The sequence below is a fragment of the Zootermopsis nevadensis genome, unplaced genomic scaffold (assembly GCF_977971745.1).
Source record: "Zootermopsis nevadensis isolate Lab colony 2312 unplaced genomic scaffold, Znev_1.0 Znev_ptg000001l, whole genome shotgun sequence".
In the NCBI taxonomy this organism is placed as follows: domain Eukaryota; kingdom Metazoa; phylum Arthropoda; class Insecta; order Blattodea; family Termopsidae; genus Zootermopsis; species Zootermopsis nevadensis.
Genome location: NW_028259133.1, coordinates 4,960,372 through 4,983,759, shown reverse-complemented (window position 1 = coordinate 4,983,759; position 23,388 = coordinate 4,960,372). Strand labels below are relative to the sequence as shown.

At 40.4% G+C, this 23,388-nt stretch overlaps 1 protein-coding gene across 3 annotated transcripts in view; it reads left to right on the top strand.

Moving 5' to 3' along the window:
* The window catches only part of CenG1A (Centaurin gamma 1A), a 231,084-nt gene that overhangs the window by 94,492 nt on the left and 113,204 nt on the right, over positions 1–23,388 (top strand). Inside the window, exon 1 of one of the 3 annotated variants that reach the window (XM_087354679.1) lies at positions 6,254–7,122. The exons of the other annotated variants lie outside the window; for them this stretch is intronic. Within the exon in view, the coding sequence (XP_087210805.1) occupies positions 7,020–7,122 (103 nt within the window). The 5' untranslated portion in view covers positions 6,254–7,019. Of the gene's footprint in view, positions 1–6,253; positions 7,123–23,388 lie in introns of those variants that run through there. 3 annotated transcript variants of the gene reach the window in all.

The following is a 23,388-nucleotide window of genomic DNA, read 5'->3' as shown; positions in this document are numbered from 1 at the left end:
TATTCACTGAGTTGACAGGATCTCGGAAGTACTTTCTTCTGAATTTTGTTAACAGACGTCTCAGAAAATTTTAATTTCCCCCCCCCCCCCCAAATGAAAATACTGTTCTCCGTTAGAGCAAGAATTTTGTTTTATCCCTGAAGACGCATCTGAACATCGTTTAACATGTCAGTAATATGTCAGGTAACCAACTAAAGTCTTCAGTTAAAACTATGAATCTTAGAATAACTGGCATGGCTTTCACTAAGAAACAAAATATATCCGGAAAGTTTCCATCACTGGGCCAACGGACGTTCTGTAACTCGAATGTAGTCGGAAATGTGACAAACTTTAAATAGGCCTGTTCATGAAGAAACTAAAAGGACATTAATTCTGGTTGTCAGATTGAACAATATTTTTTTTATTGCAACTCTGAAATCTTAACCGTACCTTGATACTACGTTCTCTTACTAAATTCTACAGTGACTTAACTACAGATTTATCCCGCGCCGTAGCCGCGCGGTCTGAGGCATCATGCTTCGGACCGGCGATACGGAATGCGCGCTGGTTCGAGTCTCGGGGGAGAAGAAATCTTCTCATGAGCTTTCGACTGGTGCCAACCCAGCATCGTGAGGAAATTGGGGAGCTACGATGAGTAGGTCAGGAAAACTAGTAATGGCTGGGGGTTCGTCGTGCTGACCACACGTCATCCTGTATCTGGTTGGATGATCGTTCACCTCTGCTTTGGCATATGAACGTGAGGCCAGCAGTCAAGCTAGTCGGCTTTGGCTCTCTGGAGCTGTTACGCCACGGATTTATTACTATAACTACAGATTTAACTTTTTAAGGTTTACTTGAACAAGAAAACCAACCAGCATCTTTACCGGTCGGTGCACACAGTAACACGTTTTTTCCAGTTCATACTCGATTATTTTTCAACGTTTCCAGCACCTCCTTGTAGTCCAGTCCTTGTGTTACGCTTTCGTTCGTAAATTACTCAATAATAATTTGTACCTCTGTGCAGTGTCTTGCAAGCAATATTAACTGAGTTCATGTCAGATCTGTCTGTGAACAGGAATTGGAATACGAAGACACGCATGTAGTAGAGAGTACAGACTGCTTTTGACGCCAGAATTAAATTATTTTAATCTTTATTGCCTGGCAACCGGAACCTTCGTCTCGGAGACAGCTGGGTACTGCCGTGTAGTACACATGCGGTCTGCTGTGAGGCGCATGTGTTTATATCGGAAGCACCATCACTTGCGACGAATTAGTACTGTTTACGAAAGTTTTCTTAACCAGTAGTAGTTCTATATTTCACCGCTAGATGGCACTGCTAACTACGCGTTGAACTTCAATTACTTTCCGATGGATGGCACTCCTGGTTTTAGAGGCGGAGGAGTGAAAAATCGCGAAGTCGGGATGTAATATACCATTTACGTATGAACAAAAACCTCAGCACATAATGGAAACACCATTCATGTCGCCGGTTGGCATAGCATCGTACAAGAACCGAAACAGTAAGAACACATTATTCCGGTAGTGGGAATTTTACCCAACCTCCTTTTGGGTTCGTAATGGATACTTTTCTCATGGGCAAAATGGCCTGAGCGTGAAGCTAACCACACGCCTGCTCTAGTCCCGCGTTCTAGAACGCTTCAAATGGAAATTTGTTCAGTGGGGTGGCATTCATGTCAAATTTCAACTAAAATTCATCAGTTGATTGAAAAATGTTTTATATACAACCCATTTTTGTGTTTTCTTGCTTCAGTCCATGCAAAGTTATTGTTTCAGGGGTCTAACTGTTTTCAGTAATGCCGCTAGATGGCCAAATGTTTTATTTCTCAAGTGCTGCCACCGGTAGGCATCGCTTAGAACTACTTCTAATATGGGTGACGAAAACTTTGAAATAACGTAGTAGCCTACGTAGCATTGCTGATACTGCTCATTGTTCTGTGTTGAAAGGGGCGGGGGGAGGGAGGAGGGAAGGAGATAGATTAAAAATGGGATAAAGGAAAGGTGGAAACAAAGAAGGGCAGAAAATTCTAAATAAATCATTCCCGTTTGAATTTCAGTTGGCCTTTCACGTAGTTGTTCACGGCGAAATGAAGACTGGCACCAACATCGTTGACTTTTCAAGTACAAAATGGAGAGCGTTTGAAAAAAGTTACGTCACAACGATAATACATCGTCGACCGTAGAACCATTGCACAATGAGGGAGCTCCATAATTTGTACTGTTCACCAGCTATCATTAGGGTGACCAAATCAAGGTTCTGTAAATTGTTGGGAATTTCGTATCATGTAAGATGGCTGTCTTCCGGGTTGTAGCGCCGTGTGGTGTGGTAGAAGGTAAACTTTTGCAGCCCAGAAGACAGCCATCTTCGTACTCACCGCCGTGAAAACTTAAAAATACTTCATGGCTGCTAGTATCTGAGTGTACTCTTTAGATTTTCAAGGACTCTGCTCAGTGGGGTTGGCTAGAACGACGAACCTCTTGACTCAATGGGAGTAGTAATGATGGTGGTTATGGTATTAGACTAATAGACTGGCGATAGTGACAGTTGCTTTTACTGTCGGGGTTGAAGAAGGAGGAATATGCCTAAGTACCCGCGCGTCTACGGTGTTTGGGGTTGAAGCCTCCTCCGTGGAATTGCCCAAAGATTTTTTTTATTATTATTATTATATATTATATCTTAGCCTTTCAAGAGTGCATTTGTGAGTAGTGAGTGACGAGTCCACTGCCTCTGCACAATTCCTGCTCAATCCTGGTTTGACTACTAGAGCCATCTAGTAGTGAATCAGAAGAAACTTGTGTGAGAAATGGCTACTGAATTTTGCTTACGAAACATCTCTTATCATGCTCGTAAGGTTCTTTTACATGACGTAAATCTACGACATGGTACTTACTCTCCGAAGTAAGTTGTGCTACTGACTTTTTATTACCCTTAAAAATCCATCGACCTCGGCAAGGGTTTGAACCCGCAAACCTTGGGTCCATTGGCGAGCACGCTAACCATTAGTCCACCGAGGGCGACGATCGTATCACCACCAAATTCACATAAAATCAGCACGCTAAATCATGAGATAATTACGAGGTGCGATCGAAAGGTTTCCAGACTGCGCGTATAAAAACCCGTACACTTATCTCAGGTATTAAATTCATCCATCATCCTCGAAGTAGTTCCCCTGGGAGTGAACACAACGATCCCAGCGCCGCTGCCAAGCCTGGAAGCATCCCTGGAAATCTTTCTTTGTCAGCCTGTCAAGCACCATCTGCGATTCTGCCTGAATCTCTTCTATCGTCTCAAATCTCCTTCCCTTTAGCTGAATTTTCATCTTTGGGAAGAGGAAGAAGTCACACGGAGCTTAGAAAGGAAGTTGGGGTCGGTTCTTGCAAGATCTTTGAGCTCCTGACAAACGAGAAGTCGATTCTGCTTCTGGTCCTCAGACAGGATGCGTCGCATGTGGAGTTCTTCCTTTAGAATCAGCTGACAGGTCCCATAGCCTATCCCAACAATGTCGCACAAGTCGTTGATGGTACGACGTCGATCTTCGTGAATGGCCTGCCGAATCTTCGTAACATTTTCGGGCGTTGTGCTCGAAGATGGTCGTCCAGAACGCTCGTCATTATCGGCAGAGGTTCGGCCATTTTTAAAACGTGAATGCCACACAAAAGTTTGTGCACGACCCATTGCGGACTCCCCAAATGCTTGCTTTAGCATTTCATAGGTTTCCGTAGCCGTTTTGGCGAGTCTTTGGCAAAATTTGATGCACACGCCATTCCGAAATCGCAGGAGGGTCGGTGTAATGCACTACCAAAACGCCCGTAACTAAGAAACAAATGCTAATTCGATGATGCCGGCTGGCACACTGATTCACTGTGAATGTAGGCCGCACCCCCTAGCGGCAGAAGCTCGTACTACATCCGGTTCGCCCTCTATTGACACAGTCTTGAAACTTTCCGATCGCACCTCGTACATTCTAATTTAAACGGAGATTTGAGGTTTTTACGAGATTTGAGGATGATGTTATCCAGGGTTTTGACGCCGTGTAGATTCGTAGAAGAAACATACTGGTTTTATCTTCAGGGCTGAAGTGGCTATACGGGAAAGTGAACAAGTACAGGTGTACCTAGAAATGACAACAAAAGATATGTAGGACCAGAAATGCGTGTAGTCTAATTGGAACGGATAGTAGGCTTTATGAGCTCTGCTGGAAAACTCGCTGTGTGCATATTATAATTTAATAACCGAATGTATTTTATATATGTTATATTCAATGATTTCGTACTGTGAGTGTTTTGACCCAATGTTGAGATTGATGTAGCTGATAAATTAAGAAACAACAGCACAGTTCAAATTCTTTCTGAAAGAAAGAAAATATTGTTCTGGCTACTAATTATTTTATACATTCTTGAATCGTGTCATGCAATGGACCGAGTTTGTAACAAAGATGGTTATTCAAGGAAGCTTTTAGCCGCACCCTGGAGTCTAAACACCCATTTGCCAGATCTCTGAACCTGCGTAAACATATTTGCATCTAACCCTCATTTCCTTTAGGGAATTTCCTAAAGCTACAACCTGAATGCAGGCCTCAGGATAATAGGACATACATTTATTGTTTGCTACCTTTTTTAAACATACCACCTTTATTCTGAGTCATTACAAGTGCGTTCCTTTTCAAAATAGGCTCCCCTGAACGCAGTACACTTATCCCCAAAGTTTTTGCTACTCATTAAAGACATGGTTGAAGCCATTTTTGTGGGCATCTTTAAAATCGTCTCTGCAGCTTTGATTGTAGCATTTGTGGTCTGAGAGCGCTGTCCTCGAAGCTGCCTTTTTAGTGTAGGGAACAAAAAATCTCACAAGGCGCTAGATCGGGGCTGTGGAGAGGGGGGGGGGGTACACTGAACGTCTTAAAAATTGAATGACAGTTCGCGACATGTGGTCTGGCATTGTCATGACGAAGCATATAGTGTCCAACAAGCTCCTCTGAACAGTAGCAAACACCACGGACTTTTGTTTGTTGGTATAGTCGGCGCAATAGTTATTGGCGGGTTGAATTTTCAAGGGGAAGGCTAGGAGCGAGTCTCTTTTGCAATAGTATAATGCTGACTGCACCGAGGAGCTTATCGGACTGAACGCCCAAACAAAAGAAATGCACTGACCGTGCCACCTCAAGTACACGGACTAGGCCCGCCCGCCAGCTCCGCTGGCTTCTCCACCGGCCAGAAACTACTGCGCCGACTATACTGTGTGTGCGTTAAATCATTCTACGACAATCAGAAAACACTATCGCCATAACTTGAACTGCTGATTGTGAGACACGAGCTTTTTCTGGTCTTGGTGAGCTTGAAGAGACCCACTGGGTCCTTCGCTGCTTATACTCAGGATGACACAGCCTAGTCCTTGTTTTCGAACCATCGAAGTGAGGTTTTGGCTGAGGCGAAACCTCTTCCCCATAAGCCTCTTTCAACAAATTGCGTGCTTCGCTTCGAGTTTTCTTAAAGTGGTAACAAAATTTAATCATGGCACTTTCTGCTTTAACGTCTATCATGACTAATTTGTGACTTTGGAGGCAAGACAGGCTTAGCTTGTTATCAGGGTCACAGCACAAGCGTAACTAAACACCCACTGACCTATAACCGGTGCTGCCAACCATCATAAATGAAAGTTTCCTCAAGACTTTCCTAACATTTTACAACAACAAAAATCACTTAGTCTTTATTGGACAGCCCTCCTATTTAAAGTATTTTCTAGAACTTTGATGAAGTATTACATTTATCGCTGCTGTATTTTTTCCTCTAGCTATTGCGCACTTGTGCTCAAAAAAGGAGAATATTATTCTGTGACAACACATTTTGATATCAGAAAGTAGGCCGTAATCTACACACCTGATTTATTGACCCTCCGTAATGAAATAATAAATTTACTTGAAATATTACGGTAAATTTAAAAAAAAATGTGTAAAACTTCAATGGATTGTCTGATATTACATAATAATATTTTTAAGACGTAGGTTTTATAAGCAAATAAAAATTTTGCACTACAGTCCCCTATAAATTGACCGACGTGTCAGAGGAACCTGTTGGCTCCATCATCAGAGTGATAGACATCTAGACATTACTACGCACTGCCATCTCCGTTCCGCATCAGTAGAACTGCAGAGGACATGGGAAAGTACATGCAAGTGGTTCCCTTCTACCTGCCTCCCAACCCCTCCCCCTTCCCCTGCAACTTTCATTGCTCGCTGGCTCTGAAGAGGGTCTTCAGCAGCAACAGTCATCAGCTGTGCAGAGAGAGAGCAGCTCCGTTCTTGTTGATGGTCTGTTACTGAAACCGAGCCGGAGTACACTTTGTGACGAAATGTTGCATGAAGAACAACACTTGCTCTACAAAAAAGCAGATATCAGTGATAAGGCGTGTGATTAAATGAAGTGTGCCAGTCTTATGTTTATTCAGCTTATCGATCATAATCCTTTAAACTTACATGTGGCAGCAGCAGCAGATTGTGATAAAGAAGAATCTGTGACGATTAATTAATCTGTGGAGAGTCCATTGTATGTATGAGAATATTAGAATAATTCGCTACATGATCCATAAGGCTATTCGAAGCAGTTTAATATAAGTTATATTTGTTTATTTTAAATGTAATACGTGACACATTGACGCAGCTGTTGACCCGAAACGTCTGCTGATATTGACTCAATCGTTTGATGTTCGTGAAAGACTTGTGAAAAAGTTTGTTTTAATATTGTCGCTGGTGATTGATAATATATTTGTGCTGCTACCTTTCGGTTGAAGACAATATTCACATCGGTTTTGTAAATATAACTTTAAGTTTTTCTTAGCAACAGTCCTCAACTTTTTTTCTGTGGGAGATGAGGAGTTGTGTGTAATCTGTATTGCACGTGTGGTTTGGTGCTAGTTGTACTCTAGTGTCGTAGCGAGGAACTTTATATTCATACTGCACGTCGTAAGCAAATGGTGGGTGGATCGCAAGGGGACCACCAACAACAACAGCACGGTCCCTAGTGTCATGAAGATGCCACCTGCAGAATCTTTCCTACGGTCTATCAAGAGGAGGTCTCTTCGTGTCAGGAGGTCCAAATCTCATGTCATCGAGGAGAAACGAAAGTCTGGTGAGTTTTAAATCGAGTCTTTATCTTGTGCACACTGGACCCGGTAGAGATATAACTCGATGTTGGGCAACCTTTCTACACTCGCGGCACACTAAATACACACCAACCCCATTTTGTATATTGTGGGGGGTGGGGGTAGATGGTTTATGGCATAGATTGGCCGCGACAACTTCTTACAAATCGACACCAAAAGAAAAATGTTATATTTTGTGTTTATAATTATCCATCTTTATTATTATGTCATTTACTTTAAATATAATCATTATTTGAAATAAACTAAAACATGTTTATAGATATCGTCAAATCCAAAATTTATTAACTGTGTAATCATTAAAACTTGACGATACTTATTGATATTTTTATATGTAATTATTTCGCAGTATCCAAATTAATTTGCTGGGACCCAAAGATTCCACTGCATATGGAATATGACCGTCATTTACAAACAGTGGATGTGAGCAGAGAAAATATTATATTTAAAATAAAATAGACACCAATAGTGACCTAATTATGAAAATATATAATCCATTTAATATGTATGTTGTTCCCTTTTACTATCGGCTCTCTTTTCAGAGTAGTTATAAAAGTAAAGTGGAGTTTTACGTTTTGCTGCAAAAATGGTTGTGTTACTTTCCAATTCCATTCAGTAGATTTTGTCTGCCCGACCATAATGAAGATAATGAAAACTGAGACAGAGCAGAAAACAAGACAAACAATTATTTATCTCATTATGGTTATAATTATAATATGAGGTGAAAATTTCGTGGCACACCGGTGTGCATAACTGATCTAGTGTCTGGGACGACAGAAAATGTTTCTCCCCACCAGGTCGAATAGGACTAGTAATTTATTTATTTTATATTTATTTATTTAGTGTTCTGTCTGACGACAGGTCCATATGAACAGGATCCTTCCATCCTTTTCTCGGACTGGGACCTGTTCATATACGTTCTTGGCAGATGATCCAGAAGTGGTTTGCCATTGCCTTCTTCTGTGTGTGAATGGAGTAATTGTTGGGATGCCACGGAGGAAAACTCCGTGTTGCCTAGACCACAGCCTTGCCCAACACAAGTTATAAATTCGGGCACAGCCGGGAATCGAACCCGAGACCCCCAGGAATACAAGGCCAGCGTTCTAACCGCTAGACCACCGTGGCTTTTGACTAGTAATTGAGCAAGTTAGATTATTATGTGCGAGTATCAATGAATTTCTTTGTGTAGAGGTTACAATTCACTCAGTATTTTTAAGATAATGAAATCTAAGTGGAAATGAGTCTGATGTGTCATTAGGATGGGGGAGGCAAGCCAAAGCAAAATTCTCGTGAGAAAATCCTTTGGAAATCGTCCACTTGGAAAACCGAGCACGCACAAGGCTGTAGGCCGGCTTGTCATGTACGTTGCCGTTAAAGCCACTCATTGGGTCTCAGAATTCAGTCGTAACATCGTACGTTGTTTCTCTGTTGTTATGCTAATAGAGCCCGTAGCAAGGTAAACGTGTTGTGCCGAATGATTTCAGGCTGAGGGACGTAAGGTGAAAGGATTGTGTGTAGATCATCCTTTCTGTGCCCATTATCCATTGCCATTTTTTGTGCTGTATAACACGTACATTTATATAACATTTATTTCAGTTTAAAATTACAGCAACAACTTTGAGCTTTGATGTATTTTTTTGTTATCGTGGTTTTTACCTTCATCAGAGAAATATCACTTGTAAAAGAAGGTGGGTGTATACATTGTGTTGTACACGAAACCATTTTATTAATATAATACGTAGTTCTGGGCATCAGGTACAGTCTAATGATTTCAATAATGTTGGCAGGAAGGGGCTGGAAATAATATTGAATCGTGTGGTTGAATAATCCTAATACTAAAGCCTGCCACTGTGTATACCATCCTGAGCCAGTTAAATCCAATCCATACCACCCCATCCTATTTATGTTTGATCCATTTTAATATTATCCTCCTACGACGGCATCATTCCTTCTGGGTTACCCACCAAAATCCTGTATATATTCTCTCCCATTGCATCAAATGTTATCTTGACCGCTCCATACGATTTATTGGCGTTAGATTTTGGCACACTCGTAACTTCATTTTCAGTTTCCTTGGCTTATGGTAGTTTATCGAAAATATCCATGACCTTGTAACGCAATGATTCTCAATCCACGACCTGTTTGTATGTTAGTAACTGTCCACTTACATTTGTGTAATATTTGTTAATGAAAATCTAATTAACGTATACGTATATGTAATATTTAATTTTGAGTTAATGTTTAATAAAAAAATTTGTAAAGAAATTTGAGTAATCTGCAAACCCATTTCGTATAGTAAATTGTTAGTATATTAACGAACTGTCATCAGAGTTCAGTAAATTATCAATAAAACTAATCATCCCTCGAGTCGGTAATAAGATGAATGTAGGTGGACCCAGGCATTGAGAGTTTGAGATCGCATCTCCTCCGTCTTGTTACGTCTCTTCCATGCTCAAGTAGTCTGTGACATCAACATTGTATTAGTACATAATATTCTGTGCTGCTGTTTCCTTGGCTTAACTACAGCAAGCTATGTAAAAAAGTTGCAGATCGCAGCCCGCCGTCTGCTTTGTGCAAAAAAAGGGACGTTAGTACATATCCCGTTCTTGCCCCAAAGTAGTATGATTCTTGGCCTCAGCGGCGTAGCTCAGAACTCCTGGAGAGATGCACACATGCGAATGGATCTTTTCTTCTTCTCCTCCTCCTCTTCCTCTTCCTCCTACTTCTTCTTCTCTTCTGCTGCTTCTTCTTCTCCTCCTCCTTCTCCTCCTCCTCCGCTTCTTCCTCCTCCTCCTCTTCTTCCTCTTCCTCCTCCTACTTCTTCTGCTGCTTCTTCTCTTCTTCTGCTGCTTCTTCTCCTCCCCCCCTCCTCCTCCTTCTCTTCCTCCTCTTCTGCTTCTTCTGCTGCTTCTTCTTCTTCTCTTCTTCTTCCTCTTCTGCTTCTTCTTCTCCTCCTCCTTCTCCTCCTCTTCATCCTCCTCTTCTGCTGCTTCTTCTTCTCCTCCTCCTTCTCCTTCTCCTCCTCTTCCTCTTCTGCTTCTTCTTCTCTTACTTCTTCTCCTCCTTCTCCTCCTCCTCTTCTTCCTCTTCTGCTTCTTCTGCTGCTTCTTCTTCTCTTACTTCTTCTCCTCCTCCTTCTCGTCCTCCTTCTCCTCCTCCTTCTCCTCTTCCTCCTCCTCCTCCTCCTCCTCTTCTTCCTCTTCTGCTTCTTCTGCTGCTTCTTCTTCTCTTACTTCTTCTCCTTCTCCTCCTCCTCTTCTGCTTCTTCTTCTGCTGCTTCTTCTTCTCCTCCTCCTCCTCCTCTTCCTCCTCTTCCTCCTCCTCTTCTTCCTCTTCTGCTGCTTCTTCTTATCTTCTTCTTCTTCGTTGTCGTCATTTATATGACGACACTCAGACTATGTAGCGTCGAATGATAGTGTGGTTAATGAATAATTAACTCAGATAAATATCGAAGGAAGCGGTCGTGGTCTAATTTGATGTGATATGCCGGCATTTTTCTGGAGGAACTGAGGATAAATTTGGAAAACCTAAAGAGGATAGCGTTCTCTGTACGAAAATTTCTGTTGTGGACTGTGCGTTGTTGAATTACTTTGTGAACACGCACAATAATGTATTCTATTTTACCATGTGCACAAGTTTTGTTATGTTATTGGGTGAATAGTAATGCATTTCGATATAATCTTTCATCAAGACTATTGATTTAATAGTAGACTCTTTGTGTTTACGTTGTACATAAATTAACAGTCTGATAAATTTTAATTTGTGCTTTGTAGTGATTAAAAGAAGTCGTAACTTGTATCATAATTACCATATGGAGATATAATTCTAAATTAATTATTCGGTTTTGTCCGTCTAATCACAGTTATATTTAAAATTTAAAATTTACAAATAAGATAATTAAATTATCATTTTATGTTCAACATCGAATAATCGATTTACATTTGGATTATTCGATGTGGAACATAAAACGATAATTTAATTATCTTATTTGTAAATTTTAAATTTTAAATATAATTGTGATTAGACGGACAAAACCGAATAATTAATTTAATATTTGATTCACAATATGACGCAATTATACTATCTTATAATTCTAAACATATGCTAAAGAATCATGTATATATGTAATTTGGTGCCTGTCCTGTACGTGAGGTCAGTCATTGTTTGAATTCTCTGTTTTTACTTGTCATTGTTGATGAATATAATACTTGACATTGAATTTTGTTCGCATGCTTCGAAATATATGCAATTTAATTAAAACCTCCGGTAGAATACACACATTGGTACCGTCTGTTGTCTGTTCGTATATATTATTGGAAAGACGGATGGTCTAAACCATCTGTCGTTCTAATGTCTGTACTCCATTGTAATCTGACACTCCCCTGTCTCACTATGTTATTTTGTACTCTCTTCGCAAGCTGGTGTTGACATGACTGCAATAATAAACGTGGATGAATATTAGGGTGTACGGAATGGAAATAAAAACTGTGGATGTAAGATCACAGAAACACTTGTCCGTGTTTCTTTATCGTTGATACTGGATTTTATTTAGTATATAGTGAATTTGTTTTTCATAAGATGGCTAGCTTGCTTTTAAAGACTACTCCCACCCCATCTGGTGACAGTTCTAACAAAATATCTGAAGCGATACTGCATGAAGTAGCTACAGGTAACCCTCGATTTACGCCGGGGATGCGTTCCTGGATGAACCGGCGCAAATTGAAACTCTTTTATAATGTAAATCAATGGGAAGTCAATGACGTGAGTTCCCGGCAACCAAACATTGACGAGTAATATAATGGCATTACATTTAAAGCTCTGAAATAACGTAAATAAAATAAAGGGAATTTAAAAAATATATTTTATACACTTACAATCGGCAATTCGTTGGTCCCCGCGATTGACTGTGATTCTTTCATGTGACTCATGTGTACAGTCATCTCTGCTGTTTATGCGATAGTTGCATTCATGTAAGACGCCGACCTATAGAAAATCGCGTAGTAAAAATAACCCCGGTACCTCCGCAGAGATTAAATTAGTCCTTTGAAAGTTTAAAGCGCCAGGAATGAAACTGCATAAGAGCAAACTCGCATATGCAAAAGTTTGCATTTCACAAAGAGATTTTACCGATTCATCGATCTCGGAGCAAATTCGCCTTAATGAAATACGTAATTGCAGAGATTACTATATTTATAATTTTTATTATAAATCAGCGATGTAATAATTACGATTTAGTATAGGAATCAGTACGAGATACATTTTAAAACGTTATAAATAATACTAAAATATGTTTACTTCACTTTTTGACTTTCTGGTTTCAAAATTGGCGTTATTATGAATCGGCGCAGATCGAGGGCTACCTGTACAAGTAAGAAGACGATCGCTTTGTTTCACGCGCAGCTTTGGCCGTTTACTGATTGGTTGTTTTGTTGAACTGATGACGTCTCGAAGGTCGGCCTAGGAGTGTTGACAATCTTGAGTGTGCAGTACATGGGCCCTGCACCATTTGAACTGATTTTCCCGAATAAAACTTTGTATCGCTTTGCTGGCCTGTTTAGTGATGAAACTAAAATAGAATTGATGCGTTTCAGTGATAAGTAAATGTGTCCAGCGCAGAATGTGTTACGTGACACGTGTTTTGTACCCAGAAGACTTGAAGAGAAGTATTTTGATTATTTACAGTAATGTCTGCCTGATCACGAAAGTCGTGAAAGAAACGAGATCGGTCGCGTGTTTCAAAATGCTACATCACGTCTGTTTAAGTAATTTCTGCATTATCTCTGTAGTTTACCATTACTTTAATCTCATTTGGGCTTTAAAGAAGCTGGTTAAATAGTTTGAAGCTTACACATTTATTCTAAGGGGTAGGAAACATTATTAGTCTGAATAAATTGCAGGGTATTATATCGCCGTTATGATGGGTAAGAGAGTTGCGCCATATTGGCACTAGCTGATCTGCGTGGCTACAGGGAGCCTGACATAATCTTTATGACGATGATGACACTTGACTGTCCGAGTACGATGCGGAAAAGTTTTGTAATAAATCTGACTGTGGTGACACCTGTCTGGCGGAGGCTGCGTTTGGCCGAAGTCGGTTTTGTGTTGGTGCGTTCGACAGGGATGTTTTCAAGGTCGCCGTGAATTTGTTCTCACATTTAATTTACTTGATGAAGAAATATAATAATTTTTGTACGTTCAGTGCAATTTTTAAAGATTATGCTATTATAAATTATACTGTTGAACACGCAAGGTATTTATTTTCGTAAGCTTTGACGTGTCGTACCGCGCAAAGGAAAACACTTGTCACTCAGCTGACTAAGACACCCACTGCTTTTGTGGAATCAAATACGAAATCACGTTATTGATTGAAGCCGTTTCCGTGACTATTGGCTCGATCCAAGCGAAGTATTTAGCCCCTGACGCACGTCGTGAGGTCGTGTAGTAACATGTCAGCCTCTGTTATCGATGTCGCTACGAACTGAGGTCGGATATCTGGGCGACTTCATTCTGCCTGGCGGAGCGCTCCGTAAAGTTTGTGTACGAAGTTTGCGTGAGCCTTGGCAGAACCTAACCTACCGCAGTCCCGTCGTGAGTGGCTATGTCTGCTTTGGTCCTAGATTTTTGCTACGCCGAGTACATCATGTAACACTGAATTGAGCCTAATCTTTGATCTCTTTTCGTTATTACTATTCTTTTGTAATAAATTAATTATGTATCTATTTTAATTTGTAGCAATGCTAGTGATTCAGAAAATTAATTTTTGTTTGCATGTGCATTACGTACTACAATAAGAGCCATATTTCTTTTGTGAGGAAGATATAGGAGAGCTGTCAATTGCCTTATTACCTGAGGAAATATCTCGTGAAGGCTATGTACAAAATAACACGGTATCTTAATGTTATTCTTTGTGGTTTTAAACGTGTTTAGGTTTTAGTTTTAAATATTACGCGTTCACTAAAATTACTGGAGCGAGAAATTTAAAGGATGTTATTTTGAATGCTGTTCAGCGTTTCTTTTGTGTATCTTCACTGATGTATGGAACCAAAATTCGCATTGTATTGAGCTAGTAAGAATGTTACATATAATTTCATTGAATTTCAATCGTTATTCAGGAGTGTATAAGCATACGCCATGTTGCGGTTTTAACCATGTCAAGGGTAGGCTGCTGGTTTAAACACTCAGGTTGGTGATTTATGTATGACTGACCGGTTTATATGTATTTCGTTTTATCCTTTCTGAGGACTCAGTTATCCCGCTTTGCGATTAGTATGGTCATTATAACTGGGAAATCCAGTTTGAGTGTGTTGCGAATCGGTTTGATGTTCAACCGCGTTGCTGATCGTGAATTGACGGCAGCAAACCACGTCCGTTACGCAAGGCTTCATGGGTGCACGCCTACCGTGTGTGGTGGTGCGCGCTGCAAAGCAACCAGCCGAAGTACAGTCCGCAGACCAGTAGAAAATCCCTGCTAGGAATTCGATATACGCGCATGCGCAAGATTTCGCTGTGAGTGACGACCGATCCTAAAAGCATTCGTTCCACAATCACTGAACGAACAACAGACGACAGGCTTTCATGTGTTCTAATGGGTACAGCTTTAAGTTTACCTCACAGAGGCACAGTGATTTAATCTAGAATATTATCGCAACACCCGCAGAACACATTAGAGGTGCGCTCACTACACGCTACTCTTAACTGCTTGATGTTTTCAGTCTGTGTAGTAACATAACTCTCTGACGTATCACACTTCCCACCAATAGCAGCCCTCTAGTCCAGCTGATACCTACAGTCCACAGATCAGGAGAAAATCCCTGCTAGGAATTCGATATACGCGCATGCGCAAGATTTCGCGGTGAGTGACGACCCATCCTAAAAGCATTCGTTCCACAACCACTGAACGAACAACAGACGACAGGCTTTCATGTGTTCTAATGGGTACAGCTTTAAGTTTACCTCACAGAGGCACAGTGATTTAATCTAGAATATTATCGCAACACCCACAGAACACATTAGAGGTGCGCTCACTACACGCTACTCTTAACTGCTTGATGTTTTCAGTCTGTGTAGTAGCGTAAAACTCTGACGTATCACACTTCCAACCAATAGCAGCCCTCTAGTCCACCTGATAAGTAACATTCCCCCCGCACCGCAACAGAAACGACTTCCCCTAGTAGGGTTTTTCTCGTGGTCGGTGGACAGTACTTCGAAGTTGTTCCGGATTGACACGGAGTGAAATTCAGGGAACACCATAAACTGTTACTTTTACTTGAGATGTTCGAACCTATATGGCGAGGCTAACCGGCACTATAAATTAATAAATATCCCATAATTGCTATAATTTCTGGTAGTAAATTCTGACGACTACGTTAAATTTTTGCAGATATAACCCCAGTGGTTGCCGTGTTTGTAATTTCAAAATATTAGTTTTTGTACACAATAGGTTTTTATCATTCCTACATAGGCTATCGAAATTCTCAGTCGGAGGTTAGCGCGGAGAATGGCTAAGTCTTTTCATTATTTCCGCCAGTCCGTCAATTCAAATTCCGGGATGTTTCTCTAATTATGTCTCCTGTAGGCATATAGTATATGAGGAGTCGTTAAATATATCCAAAGAAGTATCTGTATAGGCGTTTCACATGCATAGCTCCTGTGAATGGTAGGTAGACTTAGCGTGGCCATCACGTTGTTTTGCATTCTACATCGAAATTCCCTTAAAAATGTTGCATGTTTTTTCGAAGAGTTGTCACCACGTAAGTTTTTTAGGTTCCTACACTGAGTGGCCCAAATGCCTCGCCAACGTCACAATTTCGCATGACGTCCGTCAGAACTAGACATAAAAATGTATAAAGCTTGATTGGTTTCTCTTGACATAATGCTCATACCAATTTTTATCAAAATATTTCAGTTGACTTAGTATTATAAGTAACAGACTCATAGATACGTGGATTTACTGCCATAAGTTTTTGTTTTTCTGCATAAAAGACGTCAAAGAAAACGGTACATCGCATGAATTGTATTTTTTACAGTTCTCAGATGTGGTTAACATGTCTTTACACATTGCTGTTCACGGCGGTAATGAAGATTTGCATGATTCTAGAACCCAAAGCCTGTGTTTGATTGTCAGTGTATGTAATATCTTGTGCTTTCGTTCTTTGCCAAGTTCTCGAAAGATGTCGCGCGTGCGCACTGTCGGAACTCTCATCGGAGTGGTTAACACTCCTGCTTTTTATTTTCGATATGTTGGGTTCAAATACCAACTCTAAGGTTGGTCCAGTTTATATTCTTTAATCATCTAGTCATCCGACGCTGTGATAGTCATTAATTTTCTTTGTTTGAGTCGTGGTAGGTTACGTTTCTCCATATCGATTTCAATTTTTGTAATCGATTGTGATGTCAGAAGTTGCTTCTCCCACACTTCATCAGGGCCGTAACTCGCATCGTTGATAGTAATTCTCCATCCGTCACCCTCCGAGATGTGAATGTGAGCCACAAGTTGGTTTTGCATCTCCTGCGTATTGTTATCAAGACACCAGAAGAACTGTTAAGGGGTTACCTGCCCACATGCCTTCTTCTCGCCGAGCAGCTGAAAGCTCGCTTGTCTTCCGGCAGCTGTCTGCTGTCCTCCCTCACTTTCCGTTATTGCCCATACTTCAGCAAGTGACCGCCAGAGCGTATCGTTGTTCTTTATGGTCGAGTGTTCGTAGTTGTAAAACCTGTTCTTTAAAAATCCAGAAGTCTGTAATTTTATTGGCCATCTGTTAAAATACTTGTAATTGGTTGGTAATTTATTAAAATAGTATACTGTCGTCAAATATATGAAGCTCTGACTTAAATTAAGGAAACGCAGAGAATTTTGTAACTAGAGTTGTTGATTGGGTTTGTTTATTAAAGATCCTCACTGAATACAAGAAATGACGTATTTGCTCGTTGTACGGGCTTGGTAAAAATAGTGTGTCCTGTTCAAGAAGGTGTTTTATTGGTGAGATTTGAGGTTTTTAAAGCCACAAGCAATGAAAGTGGTTATCTTGTGGGATGCACCATCGTATAGTCTGGTAGATATTGGCCGACGTTTCAGAAGAATGCATGATGGTGAAATTCTCAAACGAACAGTTTTCATTCGAGTCTAAAATTAATGCGGTTTTTCCTGTTACGTGTAACTGGGTCTGTCAGCCTTCCAAAATGTTTTGAGCACGATTCCACGTTATCTTTAGAAGGAAGCGAGACTGTGTTACGATCTCGTGCCTACTTTAGGTCCAGGTTAGACCGTCTTGTTATCATGAGACGGATAATTTCTGGAACCTCCCCACGTGTGGTCTGTAACGAGCATATGACTGGGAGCGTTCCGAGCCTGTTCGTTCTCAATATGAATCCGATATGTTTTGACCGTCAAACGCTCCCATAAGTTTTATGACTTCTTTATTGTTATTGACAAAGAGTATAAAAATAACGCATAATGAGGTCGTGAACGACCTTCTGTCAGCGTATTTCACGACCGAAACTTCTGAATGGATATCGACAGATTTTGGTATGTTGTACCTTTTAATCCCTAATCGTGCATAGGGTTGTACAGATTTTCTAGAAAAAGGGTCATATTCAACAAACTGGTGACTTATGTAAATCTAGTTAATTCTTCAAACCATTTTTGGTTTCTTCGTATGTGTTTATTGAATATTTTATGCTATAAATCAGGCCGTAACAAGGCTTTTGATCTTGGAAACCGTGGTTCAATCCTGGGTGACTGCTTGGTGGACGAAATAGTTCTTGAGCAGCGTTTTTCTGTCCATGTTTTCGGTTTTAGTATGCTAATCAGCTATGTATCATTTCCGTCATTGCCCCATGAGGTAGGCCTGACATTATAGTAAGTGACCTTGGTCTTAACGTGGGCCTTCATCACTTTCATGGTCTCGGAGTAAATATAGTTTAGTATTCTGCAATTAATTTAATACAAGGTAAGTAATTTCTGACTGTGGCAGTGTTATAGCCCAGTTGATTACAAAGTGCGTTTGGAAGATGGGTTTACTCCACCTCTCCATTCGTGTTTTCGTTGCTTTGTAATTGAATCTGCCCACACCACAGACGGGTAACAGAACTGCATGTATTATAACACGGAGGTTGTTGCTGAAATGGTTATTTTATACTCTCTGCCTTTCTCCTTTTCCCACGACCAGTTCGGACGGTAAATTTTCCCTTCTCTCCCTCCACGTGCTGCCTTGTTCTACATCTGGCAGCTCGCTGTGCTGGGCGAGTTCACAAACATATTTCACTTCGTCGTACTTGCACGTGTGCCTTGCGGTGGGGTGCAGAATGCTAAAAGTCTTGCGTCTTTTTCGCCCACATTCATGGCCCTTCACCGTGAAGTGACGTCATGATGAGGAAGTGCGTTAGCCGCTTTTTCAACCGGAACAAGTAATAGTTCTTTAAATCACATATAGAAGTTTAACACGGCCAATCGGGTCTATTTTAATAAAGTCTTGCTTTTCTCTCCCACGCCGTGGACCAAAGAACGTCTTTTGAAGTGTTAGATCTCTTAGACTACTACGACGTTGGTAGCTAGTCTCTGTGTTTGCACTTTAGTGTTTCTGCATATATTATGGCTGTTGGAAATGTCGTTAAATATTTTAATAACCGTTAACCAATTCAAGACAAAGGACATAAGTTCTACAGAGATTAACCTTCATACCTGTAGTATTTGCAAACTCTGAATTATTTAGAAATTTTTATTTGGAAATGTTAGTATACGTTTTATATTAACAGACGAACTTTGCAGTGTTATGTGATTTTGTAATGCCATAGTCAAATATGTCCATCTTAACAGTACTTCTTTTATAAATTTTTTCTCTAGGCCTATCGAAAACTTAACTATTTATAAAGCACTGTGGTAAATAGATATATGTACCCCTCCTTTGACACTCAGTAGTTCTGTGGTTTGCCCACATAGCAGGCATATATTTATCATTTTTGAATGATTCTCAGAATAAACAGAAATTATTTAACTAAACAGTAATTGGTTTTTGATCTTTCGATGATTTCTTTGAGATGGATATTTAATTTTTAAATATTATCTACATGAACTTGGTGCTTCAAACAATTAACAATTTTCATCCATTTCTCTTACTTGACTTTGTATTTAAGAGTGTGACGTATGAAAAATTAAGAAAAAATGTTTTGGTTGTATGTTTGATTAATTTTGTTTCATCTGGGAATATTATTCATTCTGGAACTATGGAATGGTAATGTAACAGAATAGCTGATGTTGAAATGTCTGAATCTATGCTATCGCGTTGCGTGCATTTGTGTGTCAATAATCTATTACATAAGTGCTCATGCGAACACTCGAGTCATTGTGTAATGTCTGTCAAAAGAAAATAACTTTATCACATAAGTGGTTTGATGACGTGATAAGTTAAGAATTTTCAGTGACATTCATGGAAACGTAGGATTTGAGGTTTTCACGGTGGTGAGTTGTTGCGCCGTGTAGTCTGATTGAAGTTTACCGACGTTTCAGTAACTAAAAGGCTGAGACCATATTACACCGACAAGATCTCAACATTGTAAATTACACAATATTATAACATGAGTTCTGAATATAGTCGGCGTAGAAGGTTTTGGCCGGTGGAGAAGCTAGCGGAGCTGGCTGACGGGCCTAGTCTGTGTACCTGAGGTGGCGCGGTCAGTGCATTTCTTTTGTTTGGGCGTTCAGTCCGAGACTCGCTCCTCGGTGCAGTCAGCAAAAGAGACTCGCTCCTAACCTTCCCTTTGAAAATCCCACAGGCCAAAAACTACTGCGTCGACTATACGTCATGTTTTAATAACGAGGCGAAGATGGACTCATCGTAGTAAAATGAGCCTTATAGATTGGCCTGAAGGCTCTGGTAAAATTGCGTTGGAATGAACTGGCCGAGTTTCGAATCCAATGACGGCCTTTTCAGTCGACACGTAGGATCCGTCTGTGTTGATACAGGAATTGTAAAATCTATCTTATTAATTGCAATTAGAATAACCTGTTTTTTTAAGATACGGGAAAATGTGGCTCTCATAAAGACTAAGGAAATCCGCAAATGAGCAGGATTGTTGCTGCACGTTTTAAATCACTTTTGGACTCACTAGAGCCTGGTTTCATTTGTCAAAAGCCATAGGTATGCTTGTTTTTATACTCAATAAATGCGAACACGTTCGCGAGAATTTGACCTTTGTGAATAGCCATTGAATTCCTCCACACGGGATTTTGCACACGGGAATTTCATGGCTGGGGAATTCACCATAAAATCAATTAGGAGCGTAGAAACGCAAATTGGTCTTCATGTAAAATTCCTTTATGTTTTCAGATTTTTTTTTTACAAAATTTGAATGTGTTAACAAACAGTAATAATACCACCACTCCTCAGTGTCGAGTTTCATGGAAATTGTTTAGCTCATCTCGACTTGTTACATGTTTCCGTAAATAACGCGTAATGTTGCCTGTAATATAATTTTATTCTTTTAATGTGGTGGACTTTTAATGAATGTAAATATTGTATAATTGAAAATAGTAGCGAAATTAAATTTAGTGGGAGGTTCGATGTGATTCGAAGTGATCTGCTAGGTAATGACTCCAGGCAGTATGAGATTTCAGCCGTCACCGCTTGAGTGCGCTGCTTTGAGGCTGTGTTTCTACGGCTGTCAAGGAGCATGGCAAATTCTGTTTAATGATTTGGCAGTTGATTATTTTAATTCATTGTAACTTGATCTGATTACCAAAGTGACATTTCCGTAAAGGTAACTCAATTAAAATACAATGTAATTGAGTAGCAAACCTTTCCATGTAAATATCAACAACCGAGTAAGGGGTACGGAATATTTCGTGTTTATAGCTATGGGAAATTTTGTAGAAAGACGTTTGTCTTCCAGGATGTTGCTGCGTGTAGTTTGGTAGAAGTTTGACGACGTTTCAGAGGTGCTTACGTCACCGATCACTGACGACATTAAGAAGACTTGTTTCGTGATATAAAGTAACTATATTACATCAGCGGAATTATAAATAAATGAAAAATGATATGTAAGACTTGAGGTTCTCACAGCGGTGAGTATGAAGATTTCCGTCTTCTGGGTTGTTGCGCTGTGTAGTCTGGTCGATGTTAACCAACGTTTCAGAGGTCATACTGCCTCCGTCATCAGGGCGATGAATATGCCAATAGGGTGTGAGGTGCTAGTTTTATAGGCCGGTAAGTGAAAGGTGTAGCCTGCCCCGAGCCAATGGGAGCAGGCATGATATATTTTCCGAAAACAGGCGATTGAGAAATTACGTGGGTCTTGCCGGTCGTGGTTGCTGAGATGACTCGCGCGGGGCATAAAATCTAAAAATGACGCGTGTCCTGTGCGTCACACCGGTGATCCTCAGTACTAGTTTTGTCCGTTGACCCAGAGTAGCCTGCAGCACCAGACAACCGTCGTTACCATTGTGCCTGTAAGAAAAGACCTCCTGGTCCCTGTACAATTCTTTTGTATCCGATATTATACCTGAGACTGAATCCCTAATTTAAATCAGTTCACCGCTTCTTGTAGAAGAGATCTTTGTATTACAGGTTTCAGCTTTAACTTCAGTCCTATAGTCAACCGCCGTCTGTATGAAGGGTCTGCCCTTATCCGCCCTTATTTAAGTTAGCTGATTTTCTTACTCTAGTTTTTGTAGTGATTTCAGGACATGTGCCTCTCGCAGATGATACGTTTCTTGTTTGGGGTGCCCTTACTTTATAAATTTAAATGTAACTATGTAAAGGTGCACACTCAGAAAGCCAAGCGTAGGCATTCTTTACGTAATCTGAAGCATTGAATGTTTTTATAAAAATTGCACAACGGAATTGCGGAACGTGAAATGATATTTTAAATATTTTATAATCTTATTAAAATTGTGATTTGACGGAAAATATTAAAATATTAACGGAGTAATTCAAATGTTGTGCTGGTTTTTTGGCCGAATGATGTACGAATGACGTTGGGTATTTCGGTGCTACCAACAGTACGGATTTTTCGTAACTTTGGCTCATACGCGTGTTTGATTTGGCTGTACCAGGATTCCTTCGAAAATGTAACAAATCTAGTATTTGGTTTCCTGTCTCAAAATTTATGTGGTTACGTGTATCGTACAATTTTGTTATATTGTTATGGTTGACGTGGGTGTACCCTAAAACGTGTATATTGTATTTTAGCTTACATTTACCTAATGTTCAATGGTTTTTATGTGTAACGACGCGTGTGGCATTATACATTGTAATTAAACGCTAGTTAATGGTAAAAAATGGTTGGAAATTTGTCTTATGGTTACATGCAACTACATGGTATGAAGGTTTTTAATTTTTGTTTATTATTAAACTTTAAATAATAAAATTGTCTATACTTTGGATAGCTGTAACTTTAAGAAAGTCTAAATAAATCTATGTTGCTACCACCAGCGAATTTACGAAAATTAATGATTTTAAAATCATTTTACATTTCGAAATCTATGCTATGTCTTGAAAAGAGTGGACAATTGTATATCTATAGATTATTTTTCAAATGCTTTCTTTGCGATTTTTTACTTATCACAGTAACCTTCATGTTCACTGATTAAGTGCAAACACTTTTGAAAAAGCACTTGTCCTACGAATATAATGCTATAGGCAATCGGAAATAATGTTGTTGTAATTCATTTAAAAAGCCACGGTGGTCTAGCGGTTAGAACGCTGGCCTTGTAATCCTGGGGGTCTCGGGTTCGATTCCCGGCGGTGCCCGAATTTATAACTTCTGTTAGGCAAGGCCGTGGTCTAGGCAACACGGAGTTTTCCTCCGGGGGCTTCCCCGGTTTCTCCGTGGCATCCCAACAATTGCTCCATTCACACACAGAAGAAGGCAATGGCAAACCACTTCTGGATCATCTGCCAAGAACCTATATGAACAGGTCCCAGTCCGAGAAAAGGATGGAAGGATCCTGTTCATATGGACCTGTCGTCAGATAGAGTAAAAGTAAAGTTTGTCCCACTATACGCCATGTAGGCGTTTGGGGTGAGTGAGGTATAGCTCCTCTCTTCCTTGACCTCGGCACTAGATGGGGGTGAGTGGTCAGCATCACGCCCCGGCCGGCTTTACCCCCGGGAAAGGACCCCGGTACCCATTGGATAGGAGGCTGGGTGGGCCCCAGAGCCGGTCTGGACGCAGAGGCTAGAGGAAAAATCCTCTGCCCCCGTCGGGGATCGAACCCCGGTCGTCCAGCCCGTAGCTAG